Below are 17,557 nucleotides of genomic sequence, written 5' to 3'. Positions count from 1 at the left end.
TTTAGCCACGCACAACACAGACCTTTTCCTTCCTTTCTCCTCCATGCCTCCCCTCCTTGCAAAGATGGGTTTTAAGATGGTGTACTCTGATGACTGGGCTTAGGAGTCTAACACATGTGAAACGATATTCCCCCCTGATCCAGCTGCGCTTTGATTGGTTCAGTTTAACATAAACAGATACCAAAGATAAATGTTGATATATGGTGGCTAGAGAAAGGGTGAGTGAACTGTGAGTTCAAGGATGTGTATGCAAGGCATGAAGCTTGTGGTTCCCTGAAACCAAAGATTCAGAAACCTTTCTGGAATTTGTTTGCTTAACAAAGGGGAAAGGTGAAGAAAAAACATCTACAGAAAAATAACTGTGTCCTGAAATGGTTGATTAACCATTTCAAAGATTATACTAGGAATAAAAGGGAAGCCTAAATGAATGGAAGCAAAAACCGAGCAGTAGACAAAATTACATGACAGAGGTTAAGAAATGTGTAAAGTAAAAATCTGCAATAGTCAAAATGATTTAGGTCTCAGGAAAGACACTGAATGTTAAAATTATTCAATCCTTGTATGGACAGACAAAAGAAAGTAGTGAAGATATGATAGATGAAAACTGATTATTAAATCAAACCTCTTATTCACTATAGAGAGTGCTTTTGACTTTGGGGTAAAGACAGCATGGAGACAGGTGTACAGAAATAGAAATAACCACATCTCAGGTGGAATGAAAAGGTTTAATGTATTCAATTGGGACAAAGCAGAGCAGGATGTTTTCTGTCCTGGACTCTTAGAAAACTAGTATATAGATCAACAGGTCCAGGTCCACTCCCAAATATTGTTCATAAATCAATCAAGCTCAAGACAGTATCATGTGGTCAGAACTTACCCCCTAAATTCAAGAGAGGAGGGGTAAAAGTATTTTGTCTGACCTTGATAGGATGCCAGGATTAAAAACAATTTTTGAAGGAGGAAATATTGGAAAATATGAAAAGGCTTAAAACCCAAGATGATGGTCTTCCTTGATTTCATATTAATAAAGTCTGATTTTCAAGATTTCAGCAAAATTTTAAACAATATAATATGAAAATATTTATTGAGATGGCATGGATGGGAATTAAGTGAATATAAGCTGGGTAAGAGCTTTTTAAAGGATTGTAAGTAGAAGGGCTGAAAGCTTTATAAAGTGCTGGGAGGGGGGATGTGAGCCTGCATGAGGTCAGTAGTGCAGTTCCCCAGGAACAAGTATTGTAGTACTCTTGTTTAATATTTTCTGTAAAGACCTTAAAAGATGCTAAATAGGATGGTGTCACTGAAATTTGCTGGTGTTATAAATTTTGAAAGCATCAGCAGTGCCAAGAAGGATCAGGATATCATAAACAACCATGTCGCTTGGATGCAAGTCATATACTAATAAGATCATATACTGTAATAAGCAAGTTATACGGTAAACAGGAGGTCACCTGTAAATGACTAGAGAGATGAAAGACATGAGAGTATCGGTTGATCACAGGCTGAGCATACGTCAGACATCTGATGAAGTGTGAAGAAAGCTGTCATGATTGGGGGCTGTGTCAGTGAGGACAGTGCAGGGCTAAGGTCATTGTGCAAGGCACCAACAAGACCACACTTGCAATGCTGGGTGCATTTCTCACCAGCCGAGCCCAAGGGAGATGAAGTCCCATACAAAGGCTAATATGAAGATGAGAATGGAGAATATATCAGGCTAAAAGATGTGGGATTTCTTAGCGGAAGGAGAAAAGATTCCCAAATATGGACATACTCAACAGTAGGCAACTTGGAAGGGAAAACCTGTCTGGAATAAGAAATTTTGGTACTGGCACCGGACACATAGGTGGGATCTGGCCATGAAACAAATAAAAGCTGGAAATTAGAAATGTGTACCCAAGCAATGAATTATTCTACTAACAGATGGGGAAAAGAACAAAGAGCTAGGTTTTAAGACCGAGTTTGATCAGAGTATCACTTGTTGATCGATGTATTGTCAGGATATGTTTGATACAGCAGGGAAGTAACTTCCAGGGGTATCTCTTTCCTTTCTAAGTCACTCAGAGTTGTGTTGGTTTGTGCTGTCAGAGGATGTGGTCACTGCTTCCTTTGTGCTCAGTGGAGAGATGGGTGGCCCAGTCAGCACAAAAAAGCTGAACTAGGCAGGTCCTTCACTACATATAAACGTGCCAAGTTTGGTTTCAGCCTTGGAGCTGCTCAAGGCCAAAGCAACATTACATGTGTATGTGACTAGCAAATTGGCATGGAGACACAGAAGCAAAGGCTGGTTGGGACTAATTATAAGAAGCGTTCTTGCCAGACTTGAGTGGAAAGGCTTTACGTCCTTTCCAGTAGTAGCCTTCCAGGCAAAGCATTAATCTCCTTAGCCTTCAATACCCATCTCAGTGAGCCTAATGGTACTGCCCTGTCATACCAGGATGTTGGACAGATGTATCATTTGGGATTCCAGGTGTGCAAGTAGCCCCCATAGCTAGAAAGAAAAGTTCATGGACAGGAATAGTGCTCAGGTCTGAGCACGGATGAAACAAGATTTTCCATACTCCAAGGCCTCTTCTGTCTGTGCCAGTTCCCTGGCAATCTGTGCTTGAGTAACTCTAAGAGTTTTGGGGTAGGTGGAGTGGTAGAAGTGGGTGATGAAGGAAGAAGTGACGAGGCAGCATCTCTACTGGGTTGGAGGAGAGCTGGGTAGTTTTGAAAGTTATTCTACATGTGAGCAAGATGAGAGTAATTTGCACTTAATTTCTGCTGAAAGCACTGGGAAGTCTAATGTCAACTCTGGCTAGATACTGTTGAAGAGATGCAACTAGGATAATAAGGATGACATAAGTGAAATGTTCACTTGGTTGTGATGTGTGGGGTCTGTTTTGGGACAGCAACATTATTCCTGCATTCTGTGTTTGCGTTAGTGTCTTAATAAAAATATTGATGGAGTAGATGAGACCCTTCTCCTCTTAGGCTCTTCTTGGACAGGCAGCCCCATCAAGTGAGGTAAACCAGCACAGTCTCCCTTCAGCAACCATCTTCAGAGAGTGTCTGCATAGTCATTTTGCCTCCTATGTCCTTGGTTGTCTTCAAGATGGTGTCTGCTTCTTATCACACCATTCAATAGGGAAGAGGTAGCTGTATGTTCCACTTTAGCCTGAGGACTTTGGGCTTGTTTATGTCAACATCTTAATCCTGAAGCCAGAGGCATGGTAGCAAATGTTTCATTGTAATTTCTGTGATGCAAAGGTGTCCCCTGTTTTTTATTTCACGGTGAATCACCAGGGTGGTGATGGCAGGGAATTTACCTTGAAGTATCCACAGAGTGCTGTAGATTTGTTTCCTGTGTATTTCTGCTCCACCCTTTGAGTTTAGGGATTCTTTATGGAAAGTATGGCGAAATATGTTCTGTTCTAGGCAGAATGGGATCGAATGGAATGGAATGGAATGGAATGGAATGGAATGGAATAGAATAGAATAGAATAGAATAGAATAGAATAGAATAGAATAGAATAGAATAGAATAGAATCTATTCTATTAACAGAACCTACAATGATCTTCTAATTCAACTGCCTGACCAGTTCAGGGCTGACCAAAAGTTAAAGCATGTTAAGGGCATTGTCCAAATGCTGAAAGGCATGGGGCATTGACCACCTTTCTAGGAAACCTGTTCCAGTCTTTGACGAATCTCTTGGAAAATAAATGCTTCCTAATTCAGCCTAAACTTCCACTGGTGTAGCTTTGAATCATTCCCACACATCCTATCCCTGGATACCAGGGAGAAGAGATCGGCACCTCCCTGTCTGCTTCCCCTCCTCAGGAAGCTGTAGAGAGCAGTGAGGTCACCCCTCAGCCTCTTCTTCTCCAAACTAGGCAAACCAGAGTCCTCAGCTGCCCCTCACAGGACATGCCTTCCAGCTCTTGCACCAGCTGTGTTGCCCTCCTCTGCACACATTTAAGGATGTTCACATCCTTCTGAAATTGAGGTGCTTAGAGCTGCACACAGTATTCAAGGTGAGGCCATACCAATGCCAGATATCTTTTAGAATAGTTTTCTTTCTTTAGTTTGTTCTACTGTGTTTGGTGCACCTCAGGATGCAGTTTGCCCTCTTGGCTGCCAAGGCATACTGCTGGCTGGTACTGACCCTGCTGCCAGCCAGCACCCCCAGATCCCTTTCTGCAGGGCTGCTCCCCAGCCACTCCTCTGCCAGTCTGTACTTGTGCCTGGCGTTCCTCTGTCCTAGGTGCAGAACCTGGCATTTGGACATGTTAAATTTTGTCCCATTAATCATTATTTCCATTCTGTCCCACATGTGGGGAATAAACATCCATCCCAGAGTCCAGGTCCTCTATTTCTGTTCTTTGCATCTTTTCCACTCCTTACAAAAAGGTCTCTAGGGGTGAAACACTTCTCCAGAACATGGTTATTGGAAAACAAAGGGATATGGTGTTATCTGTAGTTGTCCCCAGCTTCCCTCATCTCAGGACTCACACAGCTTTGGATACCTACCTTCACAGGGAAGGAGGTTGGCCCAGCCTGGGTAATAGCTATGCCTGCTGAGCAAGGAGAATACAAATGTGCAGCTCTGGATCTGAGGACCTTGCCTGGACAAGCAACAGCAATGATCATTATGTAGATCTTGACTGGGGTTCAGGTAATTACTGGCAGAAGGCACTTTACCAAGGGTTTGGACAAATCTAGGCTGGGAGGGAACAGTTCAGTCTGAGAACTCCTGAGTCCATTTGGAAGAGGGGTTCCCTTCATCAGAATACACAGCACCTAGCAGCTGCTACTAAATAATGACAAACCAGTTACCTTGTAGATTGGTGCTGTAGCAATAGGGGTTTATACCAACCGTTGGGTCAGACTAACCACCCTCCCTCCATGGCCATTTCCATCTCCTGCCCCAGAAATCCCACAGTGCAATGACAGCATCATGCCACCTTATACACACACCTCTTTGGTGTCTGCAAACATCCTTTCTTCAGTCTTTTGCTGCAGATTTCAACTGCAACAGGTGTTGTTTGTTGTTTAAAACTGGTATCGCAGAGTACCTAAAAAATTAAAGATGTCAAGGACCAGTCTCTGGCAGTGACGATGACTAAGAAGGAATGATCTGACTCTTTTTCCTGCCAAAACAGACCATTTCTATCCAAACTGCCTCCTGGGAATGGTTATTGTCTTGTGTTAACTCCTCTGTCATCCCCAGGAATTGTTTGGGAGAACCTAGGGCCTAACCCATGCTGGTGACGGTAGGGATGACTAATGTCCAGTAACCAGAAGTGTCCACTGGCCTAGCCTGATTTACTTACATAACTGTATCCTCTGGACCTGAAACTTGCTGGTCCCATCCCTAGAAGGTTAGAAAAGTAGTAGGTTGTTTGTATTTTGGGTTTCATGATTTTGAAGAAAACAGTTTTCCTGTCTGTTACCCATGCTGCATTTCTGAGGGGTATGTGGGTATATCCCACCTCCAGGGTTGTTAAGCAGGATCCTAGTGCATGGTGGCTTGCTGTTGGACTTGATTTATCCCTAAATGGGCCTCAGAACACATAAAGTAATGTTAAAAGAGCATCACAAGGGGGCAATATATCTTGGTGGAGGTGCAGGTAATGACTACATCTGAATTTCTTCTGGCAATCTAAGCATAGTGAACTCTTGATTCTTATGGATACAAATGTCACTGATAAAAGCCCTGCAAGAACTTAAGTTTTTTCTAGGCATAGGTCTTCTTATTAAGCTGTACACAGAAATGAGACTGAAGAGGTTTTTATAGTAGCTAGGTAAGATTTCCTGGGGTAGCTGTTCTGTCCTGTGATCAACCTTCTATCACATGCTACTTGTGTGCTCTCCAGTAAAATCTCAGCCCTCAGTAAATATGTACCTATGAGAATGAAACTTTTTTTGATTCTTAACCACTTTTCCTTCAACTGTCACACTGTATATATGCATACATGTGTCTATCTGCCCATTTGAATGTCTCCAAGAACTTTTCAACAAGACAACCATCCTGTCTGTGCAAAGGGCCACATGGTGACCACAGGTCTCATAGGTGTTAGGGGAAGCAACAGATGAGACTGGCCTCCAGACACAAACCTGTCCAAAACCAGGTCATGGAAGCAGTTGTTGAAAGGGTGTGGCTGGGACAAGGATGAAATGAGAGGGAGGTAGGAACAGGGCACACTTTGGGTGAGGGAAGACAGTTAATTTTGTGGCAGTGCCTGGTGCCTGTGATGGATGTGGACATTGGGTGGACCAGGAAGCAGGAGGAGATAAGAGGGATAAGAAGTATTTTTGTTGTCCTCAGAGGCCGTTTTTAGTATAGGGTGGGAACTACTGTAAGACTTAGAAAATGTCTCTGTTTTTTGTTGTCTTTAATGCCAGTACCTGGTGCCAGCCAGCAAAACAAATACTGTCTCTCTCGTGCCCACACATGCTCGCCCTTGCCTCCAGGTGTGCTGCTTGCAGCCTCTGTGTTCACAGGTGCCAAAGACGGTTTCTCTGTTGGCTTCTTTGGGCTCCTGTCAGGCTCTTGACTTGGGCCTTCCCAACTTCCCTGGGCTTTGAGATGGCAGTTCTTGCTACATTAGCAAGGTGAGAAAGGGTTGTCCTCAAACTTCCAGAGTGGGGAATTTAGGGCAATTTTCCAGTCACGCTGTGAATGCCCCTGCTCTCTGACATGAATAGCTTTTGTTTGCTGGATATTTCTTCATGCCAGGATTGTTCTCTCATTGCCTCTGTGTCAAATGCCAGCTCTTCAGGTCATCACTTCTTGAATAGATTCAAAGTGGAGGAACAGCTCATGCAGCACTTCTGACACAGACATGCTTGTAACTGACTTCAGACTCTTTGCTTCCCACGGATGCTGAACGACATCACATCAATAGATCTCCATGGCAAAGGCAAAGGCTTTTTTTCTCCATCCTCCTGGGGGAAGGATGAGGGGAAGCAGGGTAGAGCTGCTGTTTTTGAAGAGTACTTCATAGCAGAGTATTTGCTGCGAAAACAGCAAAAAGAGGAATTAACTGCATGGGATTATGAAGGGCAGGGAAACAGCTGTCTCCTTTGATGGTACATGGGTGTGAGAACTGTTGTGAAATGCTCTGCCATCTTACCACAAGGCAACTGGAGCCAGTCCAGAAGCAGTGACTGCACATGAGCACTACACTCTTGGAAAAGGATTTCCATTCTCTGACTCTATGGCATCAAGAGAAAGAGCAGAGAGGGTTGTTTACTTAATTGTTTTATTTTAAATGTTCCCATTTAAACTTTGAATAGTCAAATTCTTCTGTCAAGTCTAACTTTATTTTTATAAAGCTCATTTATTGTGCAGAGGGACTGAATAGGTCAGATGTATCTCAACTGACTATTTGAAACTTTAGCCACACCTTCGTCTTTTCTTAATTATGACAGTTGAGTGAGTGTTAAAAAAAAACAGTCTCTGGCTGAATGTCAGTATTTTAAGGAGGATGAATGCTTTTCTCTTCACTACAGAAACATTGGATGTTAGAGGCAGAGATTACATCATTTTCTCTTAAATTTGTCTGTGAGAGCAGGCAAACATGCTACCTTTGCTGCATTGCAGAAAGCAAGTTTAAAGCAGCTGAATGCAAGTCCAGAGTGGATGACTCAACTAGTCTGGACAGAAGGCACCTGTGCGTGTGGCACCACGCAGCCACCCAGGAAGACAGGTGGGTCCCTGTAAATACTCAACATGTAGTGACCCCTGATGAAAACAAGTCCCCTCCCTGCCCATCGCTCCACTTTCACTTACTTGTCCAGGGTGAAGTCCTCATTCCACAAATTCCCTCCAGGCCAGATTGAATCTCTAATGAAAATAACAAGAGAGAAAGAAGCAAAACATTTTCTTTTCCTGACTTAGCCCCATACCTGTCATCTCCATTGACGGAGAGGTATATGGAGGTAGTCAAACTACCCCAGCCATGGAGGGCCACCAGCAGAGTTGTGAAAGGGTCCAGGGCTGGGTCATGGTGTCGTTAAGTGATTCACATGGGGAAGCACCGACAGAGGTGAACACAAGCCCGTGAAGGGGATAAAGGCTATTTCAGTGTGAGTGATGAACACAGCTAGTATATACAAATTCTGGTACAGACACATAGTGAGAGGTATTTTAACAAGCTGGTGACTTCGTAAGGTAATGGTCCCATAATATGGGCTTGTGGATAAGAAATCAGAGAAGCCATATAGGGAGGAGGTCAGGGCTGCAATGGGAACTGTCAATTGGGAACATCATCAGAGTAGTCATGGGTGCAGCATCTGATTTGCAAAGAGTTCTGTGATTGAGCTTTGAATGACATTAATAGAGCTCAAGGTAAGGTCAGAAATGAGCTAGCAAGGGATTTCTTTGCCACACAGAGTTGTCAAGTGGCAGAATGGGAGTGGGATTAATCAAGATGGCATGGAACGAACTTGGCTTCATCAGCCTCGTTCAGCCAGCCTTGCCCTGGTTGAGTGATGGGTACAGTTACTTTAGGGAAGTTCTGCAATCAAAGGGCAGGTCTTTTGATTGTTTTTAGTGACTTTCCAGTGGCTTAATAGCTGGAAGAGCAGAGCTAACTGCAGGCTCTCTTTCCAGTCTATTTGGACCACAAAAAGCCTCATTGCACAACAGTATATGAATAATTCAGAGCAGGAATGTGGCTGTGCAGGGTGGGTTGTTAGCGGGTAATCCTTCCCCAGCTCTGTTATGCTAGCTGACTCTATTTGAGCTTATTTTTAGCCTAAGTCTCTCTCCTGGCCCCATTAAAATCACTATCTGAGCATCTTTCAATGTATTGGACCTGATAGCATCTGTACAAGGCAGAGGTATGGAGGTGCTGTGTAACTTGCCCCAGGCCACAAAGGAAAAGTGAAGCACAGCAAAGAACTTCTGGTCCTTAAAAGCCAGCTCATCTGGCCTCTCTGCCCCAGAGACTTTCTCCAGTGCTATCAAATGTTTTTGACCGGCTGCCACAAATTGGCTTGAATTCAGGGGACCTTGGTGACATTTTTCAGGCCAGGTACAGGCACTGGGTATAACTTCTGCTGAGCCATGGGAAATACTGTATGCCCTAATCCCTATGCACAGAGGCAATGAATACTAGCTAATACGACCAGTAGCAAATACAGCATCGTAACAATTATATAAGCAACACTTTTATTCTGAATGTATATCTGTAACGTTTCCTACCATAAAAATCGTACCACAGCAGTTACTCTAGATCAGAACCGTGTTGCTTTTCCCATCTGCAAGAGGTAGCCTCACTGGAGATATGAATGTTTACATTCAGTCCCCAATACAACTGCAGCCTTTGGAAAAGTGCAGCTGCTACCCTTGAAAAGAAGAAACCATCTATTTTATTGTCCAGCTATTTATTATTTAAATAAATGAACTGCAGTTTGATCCTGGAGGAATAGAAATCTCTTGCATACATGATGGATTGAGTTGCTTAAAGAGCCTGTCCTCAATTTTAGGCCTTTTGACAAGTGCGGAGAAGATAGAACTGATAAAACTGCTCAGCTAGCAATGTCAAGACACAACTTACCTGGGTAAAAAAGAAACCTTGTTTTTAAAATAAAAGTTGTGTCACCCAGAAAACAGCTTTTTGGCCTTTTTTTCAGCACCCAGAGAGTAAATCAACCTTTCACCAGGGCTTGCATAGTTGCATGATGTCAGATCACCTGTACCAACAGAGCATGCTGCTGAACTGGGGGTGCAGATCAGAGCAGGAGGGACTGAGCCCTGTTGATGTTTGTTAGGGGTTTACAAGGCAGGAGGGTAGGTCAGCCTTTCTGTCAATGTGCAGTTGCAGCACTTGGGAAATCAGTCCTCTTCCTGGTCCTGCCCTGGCCCAGCCCACGTTCTGAACCGCAGCTGAGTCATTTATCCGCCCCAGTTTGACACCTCCTAACACTTCCCAGAATTTAGAGGGTTGTTTTTGAGGCTGTCTGTCAGTGACCTGAATGGACAGTGAAGTTTTATGCTATTGCAAGTGCCATGCCAGGCACCCATCAAGCAGCAGTGGTTGGTGCCACACTGTGCCTGCAGGGGCTACTGTGTCTGTCCCAGTCATGGCCTCTCCCAGTTGCACCTTCCCCAAGCTATCTCAGCCTCATGACCTCCAGCACTGCAGGCAAAACCTCCAGATATATCCACAGGGAGGATATATCTCCAGATAAATCCAGAGGAGAATCACGGACTCCTTCCAGAGTCACAGACTCCTTCTAGAATATGTACAGGGAGGAAGAATTGTCCCTTCGGCCTGTAAGGGTCTAGACATCAGGTCTCAACCACCAGAGCAAGAGAAAGTCCCCTCTTGGCTCCAGCAAGAGACTCCTGAATACCGAGCTCCAGCAAGCAGATGTCGCTGCCACATGAGACCGACATGTTATAACCCAGCTAAGCAGCCCCCACTCATGCTAAAGACTTTTGACCCCTCTCTTATTTTCAGGGATAAATGTGTTTGACCTTTCAAGAAGCCAGAAGAGGCTGTGTCTCATCCAATGTCTGTGGGGACTTCAATGGCTTTGGTGCTTTAGCCATTTTTGTACAGCTGAATTCCCAGGCTCCAGAAAGGGCCATTGTAGCCAAACTGCTTGTTGAGAAAGGCCACTGGATGTGGACATGCTTGAATGCCTGAGAATTGTTTCAGAAAGTGGGCAAAAGGCAGTTGTGTGTCAGGGACCTTCTTACAGTGCAAGAAGATGAGCCCCTGGACTGGAGAGGTCACAGAGCTGGTTACCCATGCAGAAAACAGCCTGGCTAGGAGTTGTACAGCTGGATGAGCCCCCTTTTCAGTTACTAAGGTTCAGGGGGTTTGCAAAAGCCAGGATAATCACCCACATGTCCTATATCTTATATCCTCCCTCCCAATAACCAGAATCAACTCATATGAGGATGGTGATTCATTACGGATTTCCCTTCGGGGAAACCCCTTCCTTGCTTCCCACAATTAGCAGCTTGGTAATCCTTTGCCTCCCAAGGATTTATATACGTTTCTCTTTCACAATAACAGTGTAATTATCTTCTGACATCCCATTGACTTAATCCAAAATTTGATGCTGGCCCTTGTCCCATGGCTATGGGTCCCCCAGATGACTCATCTCCATCCAGGTAAATGCTTCTTTGTTATTTCAGCCTGTGGCTGCACATCCTTTGCAGCTCCAACAGTTCTTAGGGTATGAAAGTGGATTAATGGGGCTCTTGGCCAATCTCCCTCCCCTTTTAGTCCTCCACCCACTGCTGTCCTGACTTCACAGCTCCTTGACTTCATGGGTCCACCCTGTCTTGTCACTCTCATACAGGGCTCTCCCAGGCCCATCTGTACACTCTGCTGACACCAGCCTCGTCTTCTTTTGTTGTATATTGGGAGGAAGCACATGGAACACAGTTTTCTACCTTGTTTTTTAGGTCTCTTCATATATATGTTGCTTGGAGGCTTTATTTGAGAGTTTCTTTCAGGCAGCTTTGTATGGCACTTTCTCTGCTGCCTTTGCCAAACACTGTACAGGATCTCCCAATGCAAGGTGGGAACACCCAAGCTTATATCCATAAAATAAGCTATCTGGAGAAGGCAAACTAATTTAGAATCTGTAAGTATGGAGAGGGGCTATAACTGTATGAAAGAGATGTTAAACCCAGTCTTCCTTGCACACAAACACCTCATTGGTATCAGCAACAGAGAGGCCTTGAAATGGTTTTCCATATTCAGATCTTGTATGATTGCCACATTCATTACACCAGTAAAGATGGTCAAAACATGATGATTGCACCAGTGCCAGAGACTGCACTAAGCTTCTCCTTCCTCAGATGTGACCCAAATCTTCTACCTGTGATGAGCAGAGAAAGCCACTCTGGCTTCAGCAGGGACTTCGAGGAAGGGGGAAAGATCAGTGGGTGAAGGGAAATTCCTATTACAAGGAAGGGAATAAATGACTCTGTGGGTATCCTCATGATCTTAAAAAAATCTGCAGGAAACACCAATCTCACCCTACTCTTCAGCACCCCCAGCCCTGTCCTTGAGAGCACCTCAGGAGAAGTCAGCCCTGTGCCTTTCTCTACCTCCCCTACTCCTGCTTTTCTTCGTCTTTTAACCCCACACTGCCTTCCTCCCCATCTCTCACTGACTGTGTCTCACCTGGGGGTTGAAGTGGGTGTGTGCCCACAGGTGTGTGCTCACCTCCACAACAAGGTACCCAGAAGGGAAAATGCGAGCTCTGATGTTTACTTTCTCCACTCTCCCTAATCTGCTAGGCAACACCACCTTCTCTGAAAGGTAAACACCTCTTCAACCTTGTGACAGGGCCTGTTTTCCAGGCTGTGGTATGTGGAATGGATCAAGGAGGAATTTGGAGACAAAAGCTTGAGAACCTGCCTGTGGGAGATGGGTCCTTCAAAGGATGCCACTATGGCCAGGATGGAGACTGGCAATCCCAGAACTGGAGTGGTTGACCAAGACACCATGGAGACATCCTTTCCACTTCAATGCAATGGTTATTCCCCAGCATGGTGCTCCAGCTACCTGGATGTGCAGTCCTGCCTACTCTCTCAGGGATGTACAGCTATTCGTAGGTGTATGAATGCCTGTATGCACATGTGGCAGGGAAGGTGAGCACTGTTTTTGTCTGGTATGGTAGCTAACTAGGTGCAGGGTCCCAGGCTCTTTAGGTCACAAGCAAGTTCCCCTTCAGGTGTGATTGCTCTTCACGGGCTTCCTTGGGGTATGTGCCCTCCACAGTTTGTCATAGGCCAGAGCCCCTCAAGCTTTAGAGGTACAGTTGCCACCTCTGTTCTGCTCTGTGATGGCACCTCTCAGCACATACCATCATTACACAGCAATGGCCAAGACCAAACATTGGCCAGACATGCAACACACCTACCTGCAGTTGCTGCTGGGTGCAGAAGTACATGACTAAGTGATATGCAGGTAACACGCTCACACTTGCTTCAGAAATAAGTATATTTTAGGCGTTATGCAGATAGTATGAACACATGTTTTCTTATCTGGTAACACTACAACAATACAATAACAGTAATAAAGAAGCTATCATACGGCAAAGATCTACCATCAGCTCCAGGGATGCGACGTGCCCAACAAACCACCATTGCTCTCAGTTACAATTTCTGTTACAGGCGGGGTGCTCCAAGACTTTTGAGGTCATGGAATTCCTCTTTGGTCCTCACAGTCTGATGTTCAGGAAGGTCCAGAGCACGCTGGCTGCTATCCCTGCTGCCATCCCATAGCTGCACCTCACACTGCCTGCTGCATTGGCATTGCAGAGGTCGCTGCTGCAGCAGGAGATATTCCTGCTGCCTCTGCTGAAGTCCTGATAGGACTCACTACATGACGAGTCGCAGCCCTTGTTGATGATTTTGATGAACCCTATGATCTCTGGAAGGAAAGTAGGACCATTACTACATGGACTCAAGGCAAGGCAAGCAAAGCTTCATGGAACTGAATAATGAGATGTTATTCTTATCTGAGCTCACTTGGAAAAAAAAGCATGAGTGGTTCCAAACAGCTGCATGGTTTACTCTAGCACGTTGTATTTTTGAGGTGTCAGTTTGTCAGCAGTGGGGGAAGAGTTTCAGCCACAGGTGTTTGCTTAAGGCAGTGTACTCCACAGCACAGTTCTCGGGGGTTTCTAAACCAGCACCAACTACAGAAATTCTAATAATTTAATTAATAATGAAAGTAGCCATTGACACCTCCCCAGGGGAGCCTAAGCTACTAATGGATGAGGAGCAAGCATGTGGGTAATCTTTCCTCGTATCCCATATATCTTCGTTGCACAGAGACTTTGAACACCCAGGGAAGTTATGGAAACATGGCTATCCCCATTTCACAGATGAAAGAGCTATTGTTTGATTTGTTTCTGAGAGGCACAGCCTTTTTTTCTGTGGCTGGTTGATACTGAGTAACCTCTGGTTACCAGCAGATTACAGTCTGCGTGAGATCTCCTGATCTTGCACCACCTATTCTGGACACCAAGCCTTTGACAGATGCAAATTCAGTGTATAGGGCCAGGGGATTATACAATGTGTTTGCTCTCCTGCATGTGAATGCATGGTCATGGGTTTGCTTAATTTCCAACAAGAACAATAGCTACTGGAAGTATTACGTTTACTGCCTATTAGATACAAGTTTGGGCATGCCAGTGATGGGGTTTGTGCCCCAGCTCTAAGAGCAACTGAGCTGTCACCACAGATCTGGACAAGGCAAACATTTTTTTGCCCAATCTATAATGGGAGAATTAAGTCATAATCTGTTAAAGGAGTTTACCCAGAGACACACAGATGGCTGCATTCAGAGCTGGCTGTAGATGGGCCTAGGTGAAACTATGTCCTTTTCACTGAATTCACCTAAAGTCAGCTCTGTCATTGAATGCTCCTAACTTCATGACTAGTTTTCACCAGACTCAGCCCCTCACATTTTAATTCATGTTCCATTTTTTTTTCAAAGCCATAAACTTAACTATTGCCCTTGAAAAAAAATTAGTTTTGGTGTTATTAAAGAGAAATAAACCTAATTTTGTACAGGTGAGAGACATTTGTAGGTATTTGCAATGTCAAATGCAGCTGCACCCTCTTGAGATTCTTTCCCGGTACTGGCATTGTACTGGCCATATTGCTCAGTTTTTAGCATGATCTAGTGGCAAACACCGAGGAATTTATGGGGTACAGCGTGCTCATGTTAATATGACTCTAATCACACCTTCATTGTCAGTGTGGGGAGAGGACTTGGTGACAGCCAGCATCATTACCAGAAGACCAGCTATCACTAAGGGATAAACATTTTTCTTCTGTCATTTCTACTTAACATGAAAGTCATCTGAAACCTCCCTTATCACCTTTTCTTCCAAGACGGCTTTTCTCTTCCTGCTGCACACTGAGCTTTGCTGGCCCACACCAGCTGGTATATCTAGAATCAGGCTTGGACACCTGAGGCTCGGACCACACCTGGCTCTAACGTCATGACTAAGATATTGCCCACCCCTACTTTGCCTTACTGATCACATCTGTCTTGCACATTTCCGTAGTCTTGCAGTCCACTTTCTTCTGACAGTTGGAGTTTCTCAGCTGCCATGTGCAGCTGTAACACTGCAAAGAAGAACCTGAAAAAGACCAGGAAGGGTTATAAGAAATTGAAGCTCTCCAGGGAACTCGACTTAGGGCTTGCACTGGGAAACAGGACCATTCCTGTGGGTCCTCAAGGGAAGACAGCACCTCTGTTATTGGGAAAACAATGTTTTTTTCTGGTTTTGCTAGAGAATAGTATGCTTGCTTGGAGTGAGGGTCAAGTTTTGCAGGTGCTGAAGATGTTTCAGCTGCAGACATTGCAGCGAGGGAGCAAAAAGAGACCAGCTGGATAGCTGGTCTCATTGACTGGTCTCATCAGTCAATAGGAAGGGCTTCCCAAATACTTCTTCCTCTGTGTTTGGGATGCCTATCTCCGTTCCTGTCTGGAACAAGCTCTTGGTGATATTCACACCTCCTGAACTGAGATGAAGGCATGAAGCCCCCAGGAGGACAGGCTGATATTTTTTGTCTGCTTCTGAGCCTTATGCTGAGGCATTGCCAGGGTTGGATGAAAGAAGGAAAGCCCAGAGGGAAGAGGGGGTGAAGGTGGGATGGAGTAGGCCATTTGCAAGGTCTCTTCCAGCCTGTTGTCTCAGTTTGACCAGCCTGTGGCATGTTCTCTCCATCACCCCCTCTTAAAAAGCAAGGTGAAAACATGGCTTTCACCTCCCTCTGAAATTCAGGTCACCACGTGTTTCCAGCCCCTTATGGACATGCCACTCTATGGGGGATACAAGTCAGTGCTGTTAACATCTGCTGTGCTGCTATGCCCATCAAGCAAAGGCAGAATAAACATTGCAGCTTACAGGTGTCTAGCCATGATTAAAAATATTCCCCAGAGGAGTGAAAGCATTGTGCAATTACCTGTTCCTATTACCCACCTGTGCCCCAGGGCATCAGTGGAGCCTTGCAAGTGTGAGAGTTAATGTACAGATATATAGATATGTACGTACTTTAAACTCATGACCACCAGGCTTGTATCATGAATACCTCAAGTCAATACCCTAATGCCTAAAATACTCTTCTAGGACACAGAAAAGCCCTATTTAGAAATCAGTGTTATTCAGAGCAGGAACAAGAAGTGATTTGAGGCACTTGGTCTCCCTCTGTCCAAGCCATTCTGGTACAAATGACTGATGTAGCCATAGAGGCAAGGAGCCAAACCCCAGTTTGCCTGTAATGCTATACTCTGCTTTCACATTTAATGCAATGACAGTTAAACTTCAGAGCACTCTAATGGAATCTGGCAGAGGAAAAGGTCTGGCCAGGACTGTACAAGACCCTTCCCAGCCTGTTCTTCAGCATCTTCTGCTGAGAAACATTTCTGCTCAGATCTGCTTCTTCTGTTGTCTGGTAAATAGGGAAGAGCTCACTTAAAACCGCTTCTTCCCATGGAGGTTAGAAAAACCTGATGGTGTCCAAATTCCACCCATCCAGTTTATAAAATAACATGCCATGGCATTCTGCCTTTTTCTGTCCCATTAAAATTCTGACAATTTGTGGGGCCACTTCTGAAATGAAGACTCAGAAAACAAGTTGGAACAAAACTTACCTTTGCAGAAATGTTGCAATTTTGATAGCCTGGGAAGAAGAAAATTAATCCTCCCACCCCACTTAAAAAAAACCCTACATACACATAACTATATCGTTTGGCTTAAATAACTTTGATTTCAACTATGTTCAGTTTTCTATAGGATTTATCTTTCTTGGGAGCTGCTCTGCCCAGCACTAGGATCACACCATCAGCAGGGTGGGGCTGCATTTTTTCCATGCAACACCCAGGACATCCTATCAAAAAGCAAATGTCTTCATACGACAACTATGTCAGCATTTCTTTCCTCACTGCCAAACCCCATCATTAGTTTTTTCTCCCAACTGAAGATCTGCTGGAGGGGATGTGGGACAGACTCTCCATGCTGTCTTACCTGAGTCCAAGCACAGAACTGCTCCTAGCAGGAGGACAAGGAAAATCTTCATTTTGGAACAGCCTCTCTTGTGGTGAATACGTTTTTTTTTTCCCCTTGCGGGGCAGTTTATATAATGTGGGAGGTGACAATTGGGCATGCCCAGTAGGTCAATCTGTGAAGGCACTTGAGCGAGGCTGCCCACTGGACCAAGGAAGGGCTTGGTTTGTGGTGGTGGTATTTGTGTTAAGTGCCTCTCCTACCTGACTGCAACTTTCAGAGCTACCAGCAGGTCCCCTCAGCCACTACATCCTCCCCTCCTACCCTTGGGCAAAGTGTTCATATGGGTGGAAAAAAATCCAAATTCTTTAGAACAAGGCTGGCCTTACGCATTTCACCGGAGCCAGTGAGGCTGCGGTTGCACCCTGTGAACAGGGCTCTCCACTCCCATTACTATCCTGAGTGGAGCTGTTGTATTTAAATCAAGGACGAAATGTTCTTTTAATAAACATCTTCAGCGATTTATCTGCATGTGTGAGTCCCTCTGTGGCACTTGTGGCATGTGGCTGCAAG

General features: G+C 44.8%; 1 protein-coding gene across 1 annotated transcript; it reads right to left on the bottom strand.

Moving 5' to 3' along the window:
• Positions 1 to 12,941: 12,941 nt before the first annotated feature.
• LOC119145150 (prostate stem cell antigen-like) lies at positions 12,942 to 17,104 on the bottom strand. The gene is made up of 3 exons (XM_037381319.1): positions 17,006 to 17,104; positions 15,011 to 15,115; positions 12,942 to 13,392 (listed from the first exon to the last, which is right to left on the bottom strand). Exons 1-3 carry the CDS (start codon positions 17,055 to 17,057, stop codon positions 13,181 to 13,183), a joined length of 369 nt encoding a protein of 122 aa, XP_037237216.1. The 5' UTR covers positions 17,058 to 17,104; the 3' UTR covers positions 12,942 to 13,180.
• Positions 17,105 to 17,557: the final 453 nt, after the last annotated feature.

Source organism: Falco rusticolus, chromosome 3, assembly GCF_015220075.1.
Source record: "Falco rusticolus isolate bFalRus1 chromosome 3, bFalRus1.pri, whole genome shotgun sequence".
Taxonomy (NCBI): domain Eukaryota; kingdom Metazoa; phylum Chordata; class Aves; order Falconiformes; family Falconidae; genus Falco; species Falco rusticolus.
The sequence above is the reverse complement of the archived record's forward strand: the minus strand, read 5'-3'. Positions and strand labels throughout refer to the sequence as shown.